At 40.7% G+C, this 21,763-nt stretch overlaps 1 protein-coding gene across 2 annotated transcripts in view; it reads left to right on the forward strand.

Moving 5' to 3' along the window:
* The first annotated feature begins 12,692 nt into the window (after positions 1 to 12,692).
* Positions 12,693 to 21,763, forward strand: part of RARS1 (arginyl-tRNA synthetase 1) — a 37,662-nt gene continuing 28,591 nt past the window's right edge. The window contains exons 1-4 of one of the 2 annotated variants that reach the window (XM_059063077.2): positions 12,693 to 12,818; positions 14,173 to 14,307; positions 17,459 to 17,647; positions 18,533 to 18,641. In XM_059063077.2, coding sequence (XP_058919060.1) covers positions 12,774 to 12,818; positions 14,173 to 14,307; positions 17,459 to 17,647; positions 18,533 to 18,641 — 478 coding nt within the window. In that variant the 5' untranslated portion in view covers positions 12,693 to 12,773. Of the gene's footprint in view, positions 12,969 to 14,172; positions 14,308 to 17,458; positions 17,648 to 18,532; positions 18,642 to 21,763 lie in introns of both variants that reach the window. The other variant, XM_067032291.1, reaches the window with a different exon arrangement.

Raw genomic sequence — 21,763 nt, forward strand, 5'->3', positions numbered from 1 at the left:
TTCACTCAGTATGACAATCTCTAGGTGCATCCATGTCTCTGTAAATGGCATTATTTCATTCTTTTTAATGGCTGAGTAATATTCCATTTTGTATATATATATATATATATATATATATATATATATATATATATATATATATATATATATACTACATCTTTATCCATTCCTGTGTCGATGGACACTTACGTTGCTTCCATGTCTTAGCTTTTGTAAACAGTGCTGCAGTGAATATTGAGGTACATGTGTCCTTTTGAATTATGGTTTTCTCAGGGTATATGCCCAGTAGTGGGATTGCTGGGTCATATAGTAGTTCTATTTTTAGTTTTTAAAGGAAACTCCATACTGCTCTCCATAGTGGTATACCAATTTACATTCCCACCAAAAGTGTTAGGAGGATTCCCTTCTCTCCACAGCCTCTCCAGCATTTATTGTTTGTGGAGTTTTTTGATGATAGCCATTTTGACTGGTGTGATGTGATATCTCATTGTAGTTTTGATTTGCATTTCTCTAATAATTAGCGATGTTTAACATCTTTTCATGTGCTCTTGGCCATCTGTATGTCTTCTTTAGAGAAATGTCTATTTAGGTCTTCTACCCATTTTTTCATTGGGTTGTTTGTTTTCATGATATTAAGCCACATGTGCTGTTTGTAAATTTTGGAGACTAATCCCTTGTCAGTCACATCATTTGCAAATATTTTCTCCCAATCTGTGGGTTGTCTTTTCATTTTGCTTATGGTTTCCTTTGTTGTGCAAAAGCTTTTGAGTTTAATTAGGTCCCATTTGTTTATTTTTGTTTTTATTTCCATTACTCTGGGAGATGGATTGAAAAAGATATTGCTGCGATATATGTCAGGGAGTATTTTGCCTATGTTTTCCTCTAAGAGTTTTACAGTGTCCGGTCTCACATTTAGGTCTTTAATCCATTTTGAGCTTATTTTTGTGTATGGTGTTAAAGAATGTTCTAATTCATTTTTTTACATGTAGTCGTCCAGTTTTCCCAGCACCATTTATTGAAGGGACTGTCTTTCCCCCATTGTATAGTCTTGCCTCCTTTGTTGTAGATTAATTTTTTTTAATTTTAATTTAATTTAATTTATTTATTTATTTTTATTTTTTGGCTGCATTGGGTCTTCGTTGCTGCGTACAGGCTTTCTCTAGTTGTGGCGAGTGGGGACCACTCTTCGTTGCAGAGCACGGGCTTCTCACTGCGGTGGCTTCTCTTTATTGTGGAGCACAGACTTTAGGCATGCAGGCTTCAGTACTTGTGGCACTCTGGCTCTGTAGCTGTGGCTTGCGGGCTCTAGAGCGCAGGATCAGTAGTTATGGCACACAGGCTTAGTTGCTCTGCAGCATGTGGGATCCTCCCATACCAGGGCTCGAACCTGTGTCCCCTGCATTGGCAGGTGGATTCTTAACCACTGCACCACCAGAGAAGTCCCTGTTGTAGATTAATTGACCATGGGTGCATGGGTTTATTTCTGGGCTTTCTATCCTGTTCCATTGATGTATATTTCTATTTTTGACCAGTACCGTACTGTTCTGATGACTATGGCTTTGTAGTAGTCTAAAGTCAGGGAGCCTGACTCCTCCAGCTCTGTTTTCCTTTCTCAAGATTGCTTTGGCTCTTTGGGATCTTTCATGTCTCCATACAAAGTCTTAGATTCTTTGTTCCAGTTCTGTGAAAAATGCCATTGGTAATTTGATAGGGATTGCATTGAATCTGTAGACCTCCTTGGGTAGTATAGTCATTTTGACAATATTGATTCTTCTAATCCAAGAACATGGTATGTCATTCCATCTGTTTATGTTGTCTTAGATTTCTTTCATCAGAGTCTTATAGTTTTCAGAGTACAGATCTTTTGTCTCCTTATGTAGGTTTATTCCTAGGTATTTTATTCTTTTGGATGTAATGGTAAATGGGATTGTTTCTTGAATTTCTCTTTCTGATCTTTCATTGTTAGTATATAGAAATGCAACAGATTTCTGTGTATTAATTTTGTAACCTGCAACTTTACCGAATTCATTGATGAGCTCTAGTAGTTTTCTGGTAGCATCTTTAGGATTTTCTATATATAGTATCATGTCATCTGCAAACAGTGACAGTTTAACTTCTTCTTTTCCATTTTGGGTTCCTTTTATTTCTTTTTCTTCTCTGATTGACATAGCTAGGACTTCCAAAACTATGTTGAATGGAAGTGGCAAGGGTGGACATCGATGTCTTATTCCTGATCTTAGAGGAAATGCTTTCAGCTTTTCAACATTGAGTATGATGTTAGCTGTAGATTTGTTGTATATGGCCTTTATTATGTTGAGGTATGTTCCCTCTATTCCCACTTTCTGGAGAGTTTTTAACATAAATGGGTGCTGAATTTTATCAAAGGCTTTTTCTGCATCTATTGAGATGATAATATGATTTTTAGTCTTCAATTTGTTGATGTGGTGTATCACATTGATTGATTTGCAGATATTGAAAAATCCTTGCATCCCTGGGATAAATCCCACTTGATCATGGTGTATGATCCTTTTAATGTATTGTTGGATTCAGATAGCTTGCATTTTGTTGAGGATTTTTGCGTCTGTGTTCATCAGTGATATTGGCCTGTAATTTTCTTTTTTTCTGGTATCTTTGTCTGATTTTGGTACTGGAGTGATGGTGGCCTCACAGGATGAGTTTGGGAGCTTTCCTTCCTCTGCAATTTTTTGGAACAGTTTCAGAAGGATAGGTGTTAGCTCCTCTCTAAATGTTTGATAGAATTCGCCTGTGAAACCATCCGGTTTTGGATTTCTGTTTGTTGGGAGTTTTTTAATCACAGTTTCAGTTTCAGTGCTTGTGATTGGTCTGTTCATATTTTCTATTTCTTCCTAGTTCAGTCTTGAGAGATTGTACCTTTCTAACAATTTGTCTGTTTCTTCCAAGTTGTCCATTTTACTGGCATACAGCTGCTTGTAGTAGTGTCTTATGATCCTTTGTATTTCTGTGGTGTCAGTTGTGACCTCTTCATTTTCATTTCTTTTTTTTTTTTTTTTTTTTTTTTTTTTTTGCGGTACTCGGACCTCTCACTGCTGTGGCCTCTCCCTTCACAGAGCACAGGCTCCGGACATGCAGGCTCAGCGGCCATGGCTCACGGGCCCAGCCGCTCCATGGCATGTGGGATCTTCCCAGACCAGGGCACAAACCTGTGTCCCCTGCATTGGCAGGAGGACTCTCAACCACTGCGCCACCAGGGAAGCCCTTCATTTCTAATTTTATTGATTTGAGTGCTCTCCCTTTTTTTCTTGATGAGTCTGGCTAAAGGTTTATCAATTTCATTTTTCTTTTCAAAGAACCAGTTTTATTTTAATTGATCTTTGCTATCATTTTCTTAGTCTCTATTTCATTTATTTCTGCTCTGATCTTTATGATTTCTTTCCTTCTACTAACTTCAGGTTATGTTTGTTCTTCTTTCTCTAGTTGCCTTAGTTGTAAGGTTAGCTTGTTTGAGATTTTTCGTATTTCCCGAGGTAAGCTTGTATTGCTATAAACTTCCCTCTTAGAACTGCTTTTGCTGCATCCCATAGGTTTTGGATCATTGTGCTTTCATTTTCATTTGTCTCTTGGTATTTTTTTATTTCCTCTTTGATTTCTTCAGTGATCCATTGGTTATTTAGTAGCATAGTGTTTAGTCTCCACGTGTTTGTGTTTTTTGCAGTTTTTTTCTTGTAGTTGATTTCTAATCTCATAAGTGTTGTGGTTGGAAAAGATGCTTGATATGATTTCAGTTTTCTTAAATTTACCAAGTCTTGCTTTGTGGCCCAGCATGTGGTCAGTCCTGGAGAATATTCCATGTGCACTTGAGAAGAATGTGTATTCTGCTGCTTTTGTATGGAATGCTTTATAAATATCAGTTAAGTCCATCTGGTCTAATATGTCATTTAAGGCCTGTGTTTCCTTATTGATTTTCTCTCTGGATGATCCATCCATTGATGAAAGTGGGGTGTTAAAGTCCCCCACTATTATTGTGTTACTGTCAGTTTCTCCCTTTATGGCTGTTAGTATTTGCCTTATATATTGAGGTGTTCCTCTGTTGGGTAAATATATATTTGCAGTTGTTATATCTTCTTCTTGGCTTGATCCCTTGATCATTATGTAGTGTCCTTCTTTGTCTCTTATAACAGTCTTTTCTTTTTTGTGTGTGTGGTACGCGGGCCTCTCACTGTTGTGGCCTCTCCCGTTGCAGAGCACAGTCTCCGGACATGTAGGCTCAGCGGCCATGGCTCACAGACCCAGCCGCTCCGCGGCATGTGGGATCTTCCTGGACCGGGGCATGAACCCGTGTCCCCTACATCGGCAGGCGGACTCTCAACAACTGCACCGCCAGGGAAGCCCTGCAGTCTTTATTTTAAAGTATGTTTTGTCTGATATGAGTATTGCTACTCCAGCTTTCTTTGGATTTCCATTTGCATGGAATACCTTCTTCCATCCCCTCACTTTCAGTCTGTATGTGTCCCTAGATTCCCAAGGGGGTCTCTTGTAGACAGCATATATATGGGTCTTGTTTTTGTATCCATTCAGCCAGTCTAGTCTTTTGGTTGTAGAATTTAATCCATTTACATTTAAGATAATTATTGATATGTATGTTCCTATTGCCATTTTCTTAATTGTTTTGGGTTTTTTTTTAATTTTTTGTGGTATGCGGGCCCTCTCACCGCTGTGGCCTCTCCCGTCATGGAGCACAGGCTCTGGATACGCAGGCCCAGCGGCCACGGCTCATGGGCCCAGCCACTCCATGGCACGCGGGATCCTCCCAGACCAGGGCACAAACCCGTGTCCCCCGAATCGGCAGGCGGACTCTCAACCACTGTGCCACCAGGGAAGCTTTGGGTTGATTTTTTAAGTCTTTTTTCTTCCCTTCCTCTTTTGTTCTCTTCTCTTGTTTTTTGATGACTAACTCTAGTATTGTGTTTGGGTTATTTTTTCTTTTTTGTTTGTGTATCTATTGTAGTTTTTGTGTTTGCTGTTCCCATGAGGTCTTGATATAGCAGACTATATATGTACCAGGTCATTTTAAGTTGCTGGTCTCTTTCCTGCCTAGGGGAGTGCCTTTAGCATTTGTTGCAAAGCTGGTCTGGTGGTGCAGAATTCTCTTAGCTTTGGCTTATCTGTAAAGCTTTTGATTTCTTCATCAAATCTTAATGAGAGCCTTGCTGGGTAGAGTATTCTTGGTTACGCTCTTCCCTTTCATCACTTTAAACGTATCATGCCACTCCCTTCTGGCCTGCAGAGATTCTGCTGAGAAATCAGCTGATAACCTTATGGGAGTTCCCTTGTATGTTATTTATCATTTTTTCCCATGTTGCTTTTAATATTTTTTCTTTGTCTTTCATTTTTGTCAGTTTGATTACTATGTGTCTCGGTGTGTTCCTCCTTGGGTTTATCCTGCCTGGGACTCTCTACATTTCCTGGACTTGGATGACTGTTTCCTTTCCCATGTTAGGGACCTTTTCAGCTTTTCTCTCTCTCTTCTCCTTTTGGGACCCCTATAATGTGAACGTTGGTGCATTTAATGCTGTCCCAGAGGTCTCTTAGACTGTCTTCATTTCTTTTCATTATTTTTTCTTTATTCTGTTCCACAGCAGTGATTTGCACCATTCCATCTTCTAGCTCACTTATCCATTCTTCTGCCTCATTTATTCTGATATTGATTCCTTCTAGTGCATTTTTCATTTCAGTTATTGTATTGTTCATCTCTGTTTATTTGTTCTTTAGTTCTAGGTCTTTGTTAAACATTTCTTTCATCTTCTAGATCCTTGCCTCCATTCTTTTTCTGAGATCCTGGATCATCTTTACTATCATTACTTTGAATTCTTTTTCTGAAAGATTGCCTATTTCCACTTCACTTAGTTGTTTTTCTGGGGTTTTATCCTGTTACTTCATCTGGAGGTTGAAACATAATCCTCTGCTCTTTCATTTCATCTAACTTTCTATGATTGTGGTTTTCCTTCCACAGGCTGTAGGATTATAGTTCTTCTTGCTTCTGCTGTCTGCCCTCTAGTGGATGAGGCTATCTAAGAGGCTTTGCAAGCTTCCTGATGGGAGGGATTGGTGGTGGGCAGAGCTGGGTTTTTCCCCTCTGATGGGCAGGGCTGTGCTCAGTAAGACTTTAATCCACTTGTCTACTGATGGCTGGGGCTGTGTTCCCTCACTCTTGGTTGTTTGGTCTGAGGCAACACAGCACTGGAGCCTACAGGTTGTTTGATGGAGCTAATAGCCTCTGGGAGGGCTCATGCCAATAAGTACTTCTGAGAACTGCTGCTGCCGGTGTCTTTGTCCCCACAGTGAGCCACAGCGACCCCCTGCCTCTGCAGGAGACCCTCCAATGCTAGCAGGTAGGTCTGGCCCAGTCTCTAATGGAGTCACTGCTTTTCTCCCCTGGGTCCTGGTGGACACAAGACTTTGTGTGTGCCCTCCCAAGAGTGGAGTTTCTATTTCCCCAGGTCCTGTGGAAGTCCTGCAATCAAGTCCCACTGCTTTTCAAAGAGAGCTTCTCTGAGGACTCCTCCTCCCATTGCCAGACCCCCAGGCTGGGAAGGCTGACATGGGGCTCAGAACTTTCACTCCTGTGGGAGAGTTTCTGTGGTATAATTGTTTTCCAGTTTGTGGTTCGGCCACCCGGTGGGTATGGGATTTGATTTTATTGCAGTTGCTCCCCTCCTACCATCTCATTGTGGCTTCTCCCTTGTCTTTGGATGTGGGGTATCTTTTTTGGTAGGTTCCAGCGTTTTTCTGTCGATGGTTGTTCAGCAGTTAGTTGTGATCCTGGTGTTCTCGTAAGACGGGGCTGAGCACACGTCTTCCTACTGCACCATCTTGAGCTATTCTAGTTCATTCTTTTTAATAACCATATAGATTCCACTAAATGAAGGTACCATGAATTAATTGATGGATATTTATGTTGTTGCCAAGTTCTTGCATTTACACACAGTCAGATGCCTTCATATAAAGACTAAGGCTGGTGTGACACTGGATCCAGGTGCTGGACAAGTGGGAATGATGAGGGCCAGGGACCCTAGGACCCTGGGTGGCCTCCCCACCATCTCTCTGACAGCAGGGAGGGGACAAGAAGAGGTTTTCAGCATGGGGAGGACCCGTCTCCTATTAGGTCAGGACTTTGTCTTGGTCCCCTCCCCCTCTGCCCAGAAGTCACTCTGTGCTTGAGGCAGTTCTCATTGTAAGCAGGAGGATAAGAAAGGGGGCCTGCCCTCACCTAAGAGCCTCAGTATGGGAGCTTGCTGTGCAATTTTTTTCACTTTAGAATTTGTTTTCAGTTACTATGTAATTAATACACATGGTTAAAAAAATTTTCACTTTAGAATTTGTTTTCAGTTACCATGTAATTAATACACATGGTTAAAAAAACCCTCAAATGCTACAGAAAGATGTAAGATATAAAATAAGACACCCCCATGCTCTGGAATCTACAGTTAATAATTGTTAATCTGGTGGTTTTCACTTAAATAATTGACCTTTATTCCTTGTTCATTGTCTGCAGGCAAGATCTGTCCCCTCCCTGCCATAAACATGAGGAGATTGTGCCACATACTTTCCCTTTCTTCTCAGCAACACCTCCTAATTTTTGTTAGTTACATCATTATTTTTTATGTAGTTTAAAACAGAGTATCACATTTACATTCTTCTCTATAATGATCATCCAGCTTCCTGTTATGAGTTGATTTGAAAAATTAAGAACTGTTAACAGCATTTACAATACAATAGTTGAAGTAAACATGAATTCCCTATGGAAATAGGAAGTATGTTTGGTCCTGGGTCATTAAACTTTGTTACTGGGAGGAAAATTCAAAGATCCAATAATCTTTTCCTTCCCCATACCATTCTTCATTTCTTTCTGGACAGACTTAGCTTATCATTTCTCATACCCTGTATCTTCATTTTTGGATTCCTAGTCCAAGAGCAAGTTCTGTCAGTTCTACCTCCAAAATACATCATAGGGCTTCCCTGGTGGCACAGTGGTTGAGAGTCCGCCTGCCGATGCCGGGGACACGGGTTGGTGCCCCGGTCCTGGAAGATCCCACATGCCGCGGAGCGGCTGGGCCCGTGAGCCATGGCCGCTGAGCCTGCGCGTCCGGAGCCTGTGCTCCGCAACGGGAGAGGCCACAGTGGTGAGAGGCCCGTGTACTGCACACACAAAAAACAAACAAACAAAAAAAACCCATCATGAATCTATCCATTTTTTTTTTCCTGTTACCACTTTGGTTCATTATCCCTCACCTGGACCACTTCCAAAGCCTCCCATATTAGTTTTCTAGTGATGCTGTAACAATCTGCCAAACTGGGGCTGGGTTGTCGGTGAGGCTTAGCCAACAGAAATTTATTTTCTCAGAGTCCTGGAGGCTAGAAGTCTGAAATCAAAGTGTTGGCAGGCAAGGTTGGTTATTTCTGCGGCCTTTCACCTTGGTTTGTAGACGGCAGTTTTCTCACTATGTCTACACATGGTCTTCCGTGTGTGTGTGTGTGTGTGTGTGTGTGTGTGTGTGTGTGTGTGTGTCCTATCGCATAAGGACACCGAACATATTGGATTAGGCCTCACTCTCATGACATCATTTTAAATTAATTCCAACTTTAAAGACCCTACTTCCAAATACAGCCACATTCTGAGGCACTAGGGGTTAGAACTTTGACATGAATTGAGGGAGAATACAATTTGGCCTGTAACACCTTCCTTTTGAAAAACAAAAATTAGACTTCTCTGCTACGCTATCCAATGGTTCATATTGTGCTTAGAATAAAATGAAACCCCCCTGCCTTCACTTACAAATTCTTAATATGCTTTGCTTTTGCCAATCTTTCCATCTCAGCTCACACCCAATTCCCCTCCTTTCTGCTTTCGAGTAAACTTAACTCCTGTCTCAGACCACTTGCATTTGCTGTCCTCTCTGTCTAGAACCCTGTTGACTGAAGACAAAAAAACCCACACAACCTAAAACTAAAAGCTGAGAATTATGGGTTTCTTTGGCAGACAAAACTGAGGACTTTCAGAAGGAGAAGAACAAATTTTGTACATTAACGCATATATGTGGAATCTAGAAAAATGGTACAGATTAACCAGTTTGCAAGGCAGAAATAGACACAGACGTAGAGAACAAACGTATGGACACCAAGGGGGGAAAGCGGGGGTGGGGGGGTGATGAATTGGGAGATTTGGATTGACATGTATACACTAATATGTATAAAATAGATAACTAATAAGAACCTGCTTATAAAAATTTTTTTTAAAAAATTTTAAATGCTCTGCTAATTGTAGCTTATTTAAAGCCTCTAGTCCTATAATTCTTTGAATTATTTGAAACTGAAACAGGAGGAAAAAATTAAAAAGAAAAAAAACCCACCAAAATCCCCTGAGGACTTAAACCTGGGATACAGCCTCTCAGTTAGCTCTGAGGGACTGCTCCCAAGAGGTAAGGGGGCAGCCAGGGTATATAGGAGTTTTTGTAACAAAGACCAGGTAGTCAGAACATCGAAAGACCACTGTTACAGAAAACTAGATATCTCAAATTAATGAAGTTAGTACTTTTCTATACATGGGAGGATGCAAGAGTCTGGGCTCATTGAAATCATTCCTTTGATATGCACCTTAACTATCTAGGACAAGTATCCTGCTTTTTTTCAATCCTGAATCCCCTCAGGGTGCACAGCTGGGGGTTGCTGCAGTGGCTTAGGGCTTGGCAGTGGGCAGCCTGTTTGTCTCCATCCTGACTTCCCCTGGGGTTCACTGGCTGGGGGGCTGTAATGTGATGGCTTGATGGCTGCAACATCCTTTGCTGATACAGCAGGCAACATTTTACATCCACAACCCTCCTATTCGTTGCATTAAGGAACAGTTTTTTACCAATGTCTTGTAATGAACTGGGTGATATGCACCTCAGAGTGTAGGAAGACATTCTAAGGGGGCTTAGGGCCTGGATACCTGAGAAGTATCCATTTACAGATGGTGAATTTTTGTATACTCTTTCCTAAAATTTCTTTGCCCACAAATTCAGTTATCCAGCTCTCTTTTTATATCTTGCTTTCCACAGAGAAAGGCATAACACCCCTCCCGCTGCCCTGGGTGTAAACTAACAGGAACTGAACAAGGCATACTTTGTCAGGGAGGAAGAGGTTTTCCCCTACCCTCTAGGTTTTTCGGGCTGCCTGGTCTAAGGATTAAATTGACATGAGACAGGTTAGCAGGAGAAATCACAGAAAATTTTAATAGTATGTATACATGGGAAAAACTCAGGAGAAATGAGGAACTCCCCAAATGGCCCAGGCCACCACCTTAAATACCATCTTCAGCTAAAGACAAAAGAGGGCATTGGGGGTAGTGGTTTGGGACTTCCAAGGGGATGAAGGCAATTCACATAGAGATGGAAAAGCAAGTGTTGGGTAAATAAAAGTTGGAGACAAGAGTGGACTCTGATCTCTAGGCCCTGCCAAGTTTCCCCCAGTACACCTAGCCCACATTCTTTGCAGATATCGCTGGTGATAGCTCTATTCCAGGAACAGGCCCTTTATCTAAATTCTTTAGGCCGCTAAGGGAGAGGTGAAAAGAAAGACTTCCCGAATCTTCTGTTTCATAAAAATAATCAGCCTAAAATAATCCTCACACCAAAGAGACACATTTTGAGGTGGGAGATTTTGCTTCTCTACAATTCAAGAATTTCCCCCGAGGGTAACCCCTTTAGCACCAAGCAAAGGAAACTTACTAAAAAGATGACCCTTTTTCCTGCTTTGTTTCAAAGGCCCAAAGGTGGGACATCTATCTGTCCATTGATTTGTCCATTCACCAACTCATCCTTCCCTCCATCCATCTTTCCCTCTTAGAGAAGTAAAAACGTGCCACAGGGACATATATTAACACTTGTGTTTGGCTTAAAAATAAAAGCAAACTTCAAAAATAAAAAAAATAGGTAAAAATGATATGAATTATTTGACTTGACAAAGAGAACTGGCTTTGCCAATTAATCAATATGGTAAACATTTTCCATAAATTGTATGAGCTAAATTCACTACTCCATGGTTTTGATGAAAATACATTAACAGCACTTACAAAAGAAACAAGATGCCAGAAAATAGTTCATTACCACTATTTCAATTTGTTGCAAGAGGTTTCAGATGTCAACTTTAAAAAGCCTGTAGACTATAGTAAGAATTTTAAAAATTCATTCATGGGCCACAGAGCAAAAAAGTTTAGAGACCACTGTTTGAAGCACTGGGGATCCAGGGAAGAGTGAACAAGACAGTTAACATCTCTGTCTTCTCAGAACTTACATCCCAGATTAGCTGTTTAAAATTTTAGTTCAAATGTTACCTGCTCAGAGAGACCTTCTCTGACCCAAGTGACTCTACCACATTACCTTCCTGGCAATTAAAACTCATTGAGGGGTTTCCTTGGTGGCACAGTGGTTAAGAATCCACCTGCCAGGGCTTCCCTGGTGGCGCAGTGGTTGAGAATCCGCCTGCCGATGCGGGAGACACGGGTTCGTACCCTGGTCCGGGAAGATCCCACATGCTGCGGAGCAACTGAGCCCGTGAGCCATGGCCGCTAGGCCTGCGCATCCGGAGCCTGTGCTCCGCAACGGGAGAGGCCACAACAGTGAGAGGCCCGCATACCGGAAAAAAAAAAAAAAAAAAGAATCCAGCTGCCAATGCAGAGGACACAGGTTCGAGCCCTGGGCCGGGAAGATCCCACATGCCAGGGAGCAACTAAGCCAGTGAGCCACAACTACTGAGCCTGCACTCTAGAGCCCATGAGCCACAACTACTGTGCCCACGAGCCACAAGCACTGAGCCCGTGTGCCTAGAGCCTGTGCTCCATAACAAGAGAAGCCAGGACATTGAGAAACCGGTGCACTGCAATGAAGACCCAACACAACCAAAAATTAAAAAACAAAACCCTCAAGATTGTTATTTACTTTTTTTTAAACTTTATTTATTTATGGCTGAGTTGGGTCTTTGTTGCTGCACACGGGCTTTCTCTAGTTGCAGTGAGCAGGGGCCACTCTTCGTTGCAGTGCCCAGGCTTCTCATTGCAGTGACTTTTCTTGTTGCAGAGCACGGGCTGTAGGTGCGTGGGCTCAGTAGTTGTGGCTCTTGGGCTCTAGAGTGCAGGCTCAGTACTTGTGGCGCACGGGCTTATTTGCTCCGCGGCATGTGGGATCTTCCCAGCCCAGGGCTCGAACCTGTGTCCCCTGCATTGGTAGGCGGATTCTTAACTTATTTACTTTCTTGTCTGGTATATCTATTCCCTCTAAAATGTAACCTCCATGAAAGTGAGGACCTTGCCGGACTTGTTTCCAGCTGTGTTCCAGCGCCTGGCATAGTGCTGGCATATTAATGTGCATAATAAATGCTGTTGAATAAATTAATGGATTTTGTTAGTTCTCTACCCATTTCACGGAGTGGTTAAATGAAGCCCTTGAGAGACAAAGGCTTTAGGTAAGTGCCTCTGTCCAAGTCAGTCGAGCACAGAGCAGCTCTGGTCCGATTCCCCTCAAATCCTTTGCCCTCGTCCCAACATCAGAATCTAAAAGCTGCAGCCCCCACAATCCTGGCAGAAAATTCCCGCGGTTCTCCCCGCAGTGTCTCCTGGATTTCACCAGGGGGCAGCAGAGGCGTCACCCACGAGACGGCTAGGCGGGGCTGGGAAGGGCAGAGGGAGCGGGGTTCCGCTTCCGGGCGGGGCTTGCCGCTTCCGCTTCCGGCGGCTTGGTGGGTAAGGCGCTGACGAGAGGATGGACGGCCTGGTTGCTCATTGCTCTGCGCGGCTGCTGCAGCAGGTGGAGCCGCGTGGGTCTGGTGGGAAGGTTTGGAAGGGAGGCGCCGGGGCCCGGCTCCCGCCCGGGCAGCAATGAAGCGACGGCAGTGAGGCGGGGAGCGGCCTGCGCTGCCTCGGAAGCTAATACCCTCCCAGGAACGCTCTCCCAGAGGTGGGAGAGGAAGAACCCGTGGTTTCCAGGCCCGGGTGACGGTGACGTTCAGCGAGTGTCCCCCTCTCTCTGACTTCCCCAAGCCAGTGTGTCCGCGGGGGGCGGGGGCTGGAGCCTGGCGTGTTGAGTACAGCCTCGAGCAGTGCTCGTCTTTTCCCGAACACGCGCGCGCTCTTGGTGGAAGCGCGGGACCAGGCAGAGGGGCCCTGGGTCCTGTTTGCACGCGAGACCAAGCAGAGGGGCCCTGGGTCCTGTTTGCAGCTCAGCCACCGTTCTCGCCGTGCGGCTGAGCAAGAGGAATTCTGAAAAGCCCGTGCAGTGGTTCAGTATCAAGCTGGAGTTTGCTCTCTTGCCCTCAGTATTCGTGGGGGGAAGAACTGTCATAGTTTGTCAAAAAGTGACAGTTTCCTTACTCTAGGCCCAGGTGGGGAGGGGTAGGAGGGGTGATGGGAAAGTAGGTTACGCAGTGTTATCTCATCACAGGAACTGCTTTATGTTAAATTCCTCACAACAATACAAGTTGGTCAGGTAGATTGGCACGTTCTTTACTGCTCTCCTCGCATGGTCTTTGTCTGTGTGGGGCTGTAAGTACCCTCTCGCTGGGTTGTGATAAGAATAATAGAGATAATTTCTGAAAAGTGTTAGCTCAGTTCCTGGAAGATAATGTATGCTCATTTATGGCAATGTTTTCGGCTGTAGTTATGTCCAGGCAGACAATCTGACAGTTAAAGTGAGGGCGTGCCTCCCTTAGTAATGCAGTTAGTTTGGAAGTTTGTTTTTCTTTTGACTGGACATGTCTTTAGTTGGAGGAGAACATCTAGTGTAGGACCTACGACCCTGGAAACAAAGAGAGGAAAAATTGGGAAAATTCTTTTGTCTCAGAAAAGGCGGAAGGGGTGGCACTTGAGCCAAAAAAAGAAACAAGCGATCTGAAGCTTATCCCCTTGCATGCTTAACACTCCTGTTTCTCCCCGCCCACACACATGCTTCATTTTTTCTTATCAAGGATAATATCCTAATGTCATCAAAAACCTCAAGGAAGAAAAATCACAGCTTATCCAAAGGAAACTCCTTCATTCCCATCACCTCTGCCATATCCAGGTGGAGAGGAGGGGAAAGGAGGAAGTAAGCCTGTGGTACAATTTATCACGTCGTGGGAGTCATCAGTCTTGATGGACCGAACAAAGTGGCTTTTCTTTCCTAGGAGAAGGAGATTACGTTTCTGACTGCTGAAATTGATCGGTTGAAAAACCGCAGCTGTTCAGAAGCTTCTTCAAATTTGGAACAGTTGCGGGAAGAAAATTTAAAATTAAAGTATCGGCTGAATATCCTTCAAAAGGTGAGTACTCTGGGTTCTGATATCATTCTACAATTTAAATTATTGTGTCTTTTTAAAAAATCCTTGTTATCGAAGATTCTGAAAGCATGCCCTGAGGAATTTGGAAAAACGAGTGAAGAAACCCTGTCCTTTCTCCCTGCATGAGACAAGTTAGGACTAAGTTGTTGGTGCAGATAATGGAGAAATTGCGCTTGTCCTTCTAGGGCCCTTTGAAATGTTTCATCATACTAAGTGTTTGGCCACCTTAATTTTACATAAGTGCTTCTATCAAATGGAAATATTTTTAAATACACCCACAGCCCTTCTCTGCTTTAAGTTGGTTATTGTACAGTTTTACTTTCGTATTTTACAACGTCATATATATATATATTTTTTTTTTCCACTTAGTATTTCAGAACTTTTTTTTCCATGAAACTTGTGTTGTACTGGTTATTTAATGACTTCATGATCTAACAGTGTTTATAAGTTTTGTCAACATAGTGAGCTTGCTTCTGTTGGGGTTTTAATTTCTTGGCCTGCCTTTCAGATCTGCTGATGACACATCCTAGAGGATGACTTCACTCCCATAATTGTTCTCCTGTGTGTGTACTACTTTCAGGCAGGCTGCACTGGCATTATACCTTTTTTCCAAAGCTTACCCCATTTATTCATCTTAGACTCTGCCTGCCCCACTCCCGTGAAGTCTTTTTTATTACTTACTGTGATCTTTTCTGCTTAAAACAGCTTTGAGTCTTCTAAAATCACAAAATTCCTTTTCCATGGAATTGCCCCCAAAATATCTCACCTTTCTGATTACCTCATTCATTCTGCACTTATTTCTACTCATTTCCCTATTACATTTATTTCAATTCAGAGGTATTGTTAGATGCCTAATATGTGCTAGAGTCTAGGAGGGAAAAGATACAAAAGGAAGTACAATGTATTCTGATACACATTTTCATAATGGGAACTAGCTCTAATTGTACATTAGGAGAATTCTGTCAGTGTAATGTGGAAGGCATATTGGTTCTTTCATAGATACTTTGCCCTACTGAGTAACAGCACTGAATACAAGGTACACAACAGAGAACAGCAAGCCACAGAAGAATAAACAGTGAGGGATGCCCATTCTCCCTACCTTCTTCCTCTGGCTCACTTTGGCCACATGCTCTGAGTTAGAAACACGTGTTGGATGGTTGTCTCAGAGGCATTTTTGCCCTTGTTTTCATTAACTCAACAGCCTCAACTCTTCCTTATACCCCCTCCCGCTGAGCTCTCTCCCCCCACCCCCCAAGATTAAGTCTTATATTTATTTAGTACTTATTAGAATTATGGGTACGTTTTTCACCAGTGACAATGTTAAGATTGCTATGTGATGGTACTCTTATTACAAAATCACAGATTTTGAGTAATCTGCTTCTGATGCTAATTTTCTCATAAGCTCTGGTTTTAGGAGGTTGTTTGTTTTTTTGTTTTTGGGTTTTTTTGCATAATATGAGGTGTCTCAGAATGCTTATATTGAGTTATAGCAAAGGTGTTTGTACCATATGTAATATTTCTTAACCTCATGGAACTTACCATTTTAGGGGAGAAAAGACTTGCACATATGAAACAGGTTGGGGAAAAGTATTTAATTATAGACAAATACTTAATTGCATGGTGCAGAAATCAAGTACAATGGATTCATATACGTGTGTTTACATATATACACACAAAAACATACACACATCCATACATATATACTGATATTCCCAGCCTTTAAAAATAGATTGAGATTTATCTACAATTGGTTTTGGGTCTTAGGATCATATCTAAATAACTTTAGTATTGTGTCGGCCAAAAAGTTTGTTTGGGTTTTTCTGTTAAGATGTTAAAGAGAAACCCGAATGAACTTTTTGGCCAACCCAATATTTGTTATTGGAAATCTTTAGATCATGAAAAGCATATCTTCCCCTTTTTTGAGTGTGTCATCACAGAGGAGTCAATTATTGACTAACTAAAAATTTAAATCAGTATTTTAGTGAGTTTAAAGAATATAATTTCTTCCATATGGTAGAGAGGGTGATGAGGAAGCATAGAACTTGAAATGCTCCATTCCAGCAGTACTGACCATGAATCCTGACTTTGCCACTTGCCTTTGTTATCTTTGGCCAGTTACTTAATCTCTAGCCCACAAGGAAATGATGATAGTAGTCACAAACCGAATTTTTGTTATGTAGATGAAGTAAAATAATGCACATAAATAAATAAAGCACTTGACTCAGTTCTTGAGACTCAAGTTACTCAGTAGTACTCAGTTCAGTACTACTCGAATAACAGTTTTCATTATTGTTGCCATTCATATTGCACATCATTGGCATTTTGACTGATGTAAAGTTGTGATTACTTTTTAGCAGCATTTTCATTTGTATTCCATTATGAGCATATGTGTTCAGTCACCAGTCATCTTGACCTGCTACATGGCAGGTACAATGCTACAGGTGCCAGGGGTAGAGCCATAAATAGGACACTTTCTTTGCAATCAGAAGTCTGGTGATACAGACAGATAATTTGGAGAAGGTATGAAAAGTGCAATAATAGAGGTAATTAATTAATTCTACACCATCTTAAATGAGTATATTCCACTTCAGAGAAAGTGAGCAATAGGAGGTAGTAGTAGTCCAACGTGGGAATAGCAGTAAGACAAAACAACCTGTTATTCTGATATATTAATATTACCCAGCAATATTTTTTATCTGTTTCATTTCATGCCTTGAAGGGGTCAACGTTTTAATGGAGAGAATATTTTTTTTTATTTCTTTTGTCCATAGAACTTTCAGTTCCGGCATTTGATAAGAAGTTATTTAGGATTTATTTTGTATTATTTTCTCAGTGCTTTAGGGAAGCTGAAAAAATCCAATCAGCCCCTTACTCTATATTGCTAATTTCTATTCTGATAAAATAACTGTAGAAAGAAAGTACTCAGGACATTTTTACATGTATGTCTTAGATGCTGTGGGATAGACTTTTCCTATTAATGTTTCTCAGCATATCCTAGGTATGGAGAGCATTACATTATCAGTGTATATTACCTTTTAGTTCTTCTGAAGACATTTCAAGGTTTCACAAAATATTTGGGAACATTTTGTATGATAATTTAGAATTTATTGACATTTTCATTCTTTTCTTACAGAGTCTTCAAGCAGAAAGAAGCAAGCCAACTAAAAATATGCTTAACATCAATAGTTGCCTACAAGAGGTCTTTGGTTGTGCCATTAAGGCTGCCTATCCAGATTTGGAAAATCCTCCACTGATAGTGACACCAAGTCAACAGCCCAAGTTTGGGGACTATCAATGTAATAGTGCTATGGGTATCTCTCAGGTGATTATATTATTATAAAGCATTCTTGGTGATTTGATTTTCTTAAGCATTATAATTATCATTACCATTTGCATAAATAATAGCAAATTGTATCCTCAGTGAAAACATTTTCCACAGTTCTGAAAAACTTGAAGAAAGGGAATGTATGTTTTTAATTTTTAAAAAGCTCTAATTTGAATATTTAAATTATATATATATTCTCAATGTTTAAGGGTAATAATTGGTATTGTTTGGGCACTTCTCTCCTTTTGTGTCCAGGATGGCTTTGTGTTATTGTTGAGGGATTAAAAGTTAGCTGTCTAGAACCAGCATTCCCATCAGATATTTGATGGAGATGTGTCTTTGAGGTGGGCTTGTGTATTTCATATTCAGTCAGAGGAGTTCCCTGTTTTTAATAGCTACATTGTCTAATGTGTTAGTAGCTTATTGCCCCTGGTTTGGGACTTTTTGCTTTCTTTTCATTGCTGAATAGAAAGGCTTCATTTAAAGAGACCAGATTTTTTTCTAGATAATTTTTATGTGTCTACGCTGGGGCTAAGTTTATAAGGGTGCTATTTATTACTCAACTCTGAATATTTGCAAATTAGGAATGTGAATATCCTGGAAACGGGCATTATAACTAAAGACTTTAGAAGTCTTCATTAAAAAGTTCTAGATAGTTTTGGCAACTCATTTTCAAATGGAGGTCCTGTGGTTTTGGCACTTTTTTATTCCTTCTGGCACTTTGATGCCTGATGCTTTAATCAATCCCTTTACAAGGTCATTAGTCTCTGCTTTTCTGCCTTTTGATGGGTCTGTGTCATATGCATCGGATGCTTGGTCAGTTGTGCATTTCCTAGTACCTTGCTGAAACCTGTTGTGTAATGAATCATTTATGTTTTATAGATGCTCAAAACCAAGGAACAGAAAGTTAATCCAAGGGAAATTGCTGGAAACATTATCAAACACCTCCCAGACAATGAATATATTGAAAAAGTTGAAATTGCTGGTCCTGGTATGTCATAATGTTATCTTTCTTAAGTAGTTGTATTGATTGCTGAGTCCTTTAGAAATAAGAAAACTTTTTTTAGCCGTGCCACACGGCTTGTAGGATTTTTACCAATAGTTTCCCGACTGAGGGATTGAACCCCGGCCCACAGAATTGAAAGTGCCGAGTCTCAACCACTGGCCCACCAAGGAATTCCCAAGAAAACCATTTTAAATATAAACATAGGGTTATAACTTGTATACTGAACAAGATGATGAAAGCACCTTAGATTGAGAGTTAGGAAACTGTAGTTTTATTTTTTTTTTTTTTTTTTTTTTTTTTTTTTCTTTATTACAGTTTATTGTGAGGGCCTATCACATAATATATTTTGAAATACATTGAAAACTTTAAAATTAAAAATTTATATTTGTTTTTGCTATTAATACAAATAAGATTTTCATTCGAATACCCAAGAAGACCACTGCTGGAAGGTGAGTGATCACAAGAAATATCAGTCAATATGGGACAAAGGGACAGATCCAGGTGTTGTGGGACCTGATGCGTATACAGTTTCTGAGAAAGGGACACTCGCCCTCTTAAATAACAAAAGAGTCCAAAATCGTGCTTACAAACTTATGTGAAAAAGTGAATATTCATTTAGAATGAGAAAACAAATCGCAACAAACTGCTGGATGCTTGAAGATACAGGTCCTGTTCTAGTTTAATTGAGGCAGTTTACTAGAAATGCTCACATAATAATGCAACTTGAATGCAATCTCTGTACTCCTCCCCACCTAGAGCCCTCCCCAGCTCTCAGTCATTCTCCTGCTCTCTCAAAATGGCCCAGAGGGTTAATCATTAATTTTACCTGGAGTCAGCTTCTGGTGGGAACTTATGTTGGTAAGCACAATATGGATCTTTTCTAGTTTGCTGTTTTAATACTTCATTTGGTGCTTCGTAGGCTGTATAATAACGAAAAGTTGCTTAGAATCAAAGAAATTGTAACAAAAAGAAAGATACATATGAAAAAGAAACAAAGGGGAGTTGTATAATACTAAGTAGCTTGAAGAGAGGAAATCGTATTTTCCCAAGGTGCTTACAGATTAAATGAGTGAGATGAATCATAAGCATACAAGAAGAGCAGGTGCCCATGCCTCACTGGTTCCAGGTGTATCATTGTCCAGGTCATGTGTAATTTTTTTTTTTTTTTTTTTTTTTTTTTTATTTATTTATTTATTTATTTTTTTTTTAACATCTTTATTGGAGTATAATTGTTTTACAAGAGTGTGTTAGTTTTCCTTTTACAACAAACTAAATCAGTTATACATACACACATGCTCCCACATCTCCTCCCTCTTGCATCACCCTCTCTCCCACCCTCCCTATCCCACCCCCGCCAGGCGGTCACAAAGCACAGAGGTGATCTCCCTGTGCTATGCAGCAGCTTCCCACCAGCTATCTAATTTACATTTGATAGTGTATATATGTCCCTGCCACTCCCCCACTTCGTCACAGCCCACCCCTCCCCCTCCCCATATCCTCAAGTCCATGCTCGAGTAAGTCTGTGTTTTATTCCCGTCCTACCACTAACCTCTTCATGACATTTTTTTCCCTTAGAGTCCATATATATGTGTTAGCATACGGTATTTGTTTTTCTCCTTCTGACTTACTTCACTCTGTATGACAGACTCCAGGTCCATCCACCTCATTATAAATAACTCAGTTTCATTTCTTTTTATGGCTGAGTAATATTCCATTGTATATATGTGCCACATCTTCTTTATCCATTCATCTGTTGATGGACACTTAGGTTGCTTCCATGTCCTGGCTATTGTAAATAGAGCTGCAATGAACATTTTGGTACATGAGTCTTTCTGAATTATAGTTTTCTCAGGGTATATTCCCAGTAGTGGGATTGCTGGGTCGTATGGTAGTTCTATTTGTAGTTTTTTAAGGAACCTCCATACTGTTCTCCATAGCGGCTGTATCAATTTACATTCCCACCAGCAGTGCAAGAGGGTTCCCTTTTCTCCACACCTTCTCCAGCATTTATTGTTTCTAGAGTTTTTGATGATGGCCAATCTGACCGGTGTGAGATGATATCTCATTGTAGTTTTGATTTGCATTTCTCTAATGATTAATGAGGTTGAGCATTCTTTCATGTGTTTGTTAGCAATCTGTATATCTTCTTTGGAGAAATGTCTATTTAGTTCTTCTGCCCATTTTTGGATTGGGTTGTTTGTTTTTTTGTTATTGAGCTGCATGAGTTGCTTATAAATTTTGGAAATTAATCCTTTGTCAGTTGCTTCATTTGCAAATATTTTCTCCCATTCTGAGGGTTGTCTTTTGGTCTTGTTTATGGTATCCTTTGCTGTGCAAAAGCTTTTAAGTTTCATTAGGTCCCATTTGTTTATTTGTGTTTTTATTTCCATTTCTCTAGGAGATGGGTCAAAAAGGATCTTGCTGTGATTTATGTCGTATAGTGTTCTGCCTATGTTTTCCTCTAAGAGTTTGATAGTGTCTGGCCTTACATTTAGGTCTTTAACCCATTTTGAGTTTATTTTTGTGTGTGGTGTTAGGGATTGTTCTAATTTCATACTTTTACATGTAGCTGTCCAGTTTTCCCAGCACCACTTATTGAAGAGGCTGTCTTTTCTCCACTGTATATCCTTCCCTCCTTTATCAAAGATAAGGTGACCATATGTGTGTGGGTTTATCTCTGGGCTCTCTATCCTGTTCCATTGATCTATATTTCTGTTTCTGTGCCAGTACCATATTGTCTTGATTACTGTAGCCTTGTAGTAGAGTCTGAAGTCAGGGAGCCTAATTCCTCCAGCTCCATTTCTCGTTCTCAAGATTGCTTTGGCTATTCGGGGTCTTTTGTGTTTCCATACAAATTGTGAAATTTTTTGTTCTAGTTCTGTAAAAAATGCCAGTGGTAATTTGATAGGGATAGCATTGAATTTGTAGATTGCTTTGGGTAGTAGAGTCATTTTCACAATGTTGATTCTTCCAATCCAAGAACATGGTATATTTCTCCACCTATTTGTATCATCTTTAATTTCTTTCATCAGTGTCTTATAGTTTTCTGCATACAAGTCTTTTGTCTCCTTAGGTAGGTTTATTCCTAGATATTTTATTCTTTTTGT

The sequence above is a fragment of the Kogia breviceps genome, chromosome 4, assembly GCF_026419965.1.
Source record: "Kogia breviceps isolate mKogBre1 chromosome 4, mKogBre1 haplotype 1, whole genome shotgun sequence".
Taxonomy (NCBI): Eukaryota; Metazoa; Chordata; class Mammalia; order Artiodactyla; family Physeteridae; genus Kogia; species Kogia breviceps.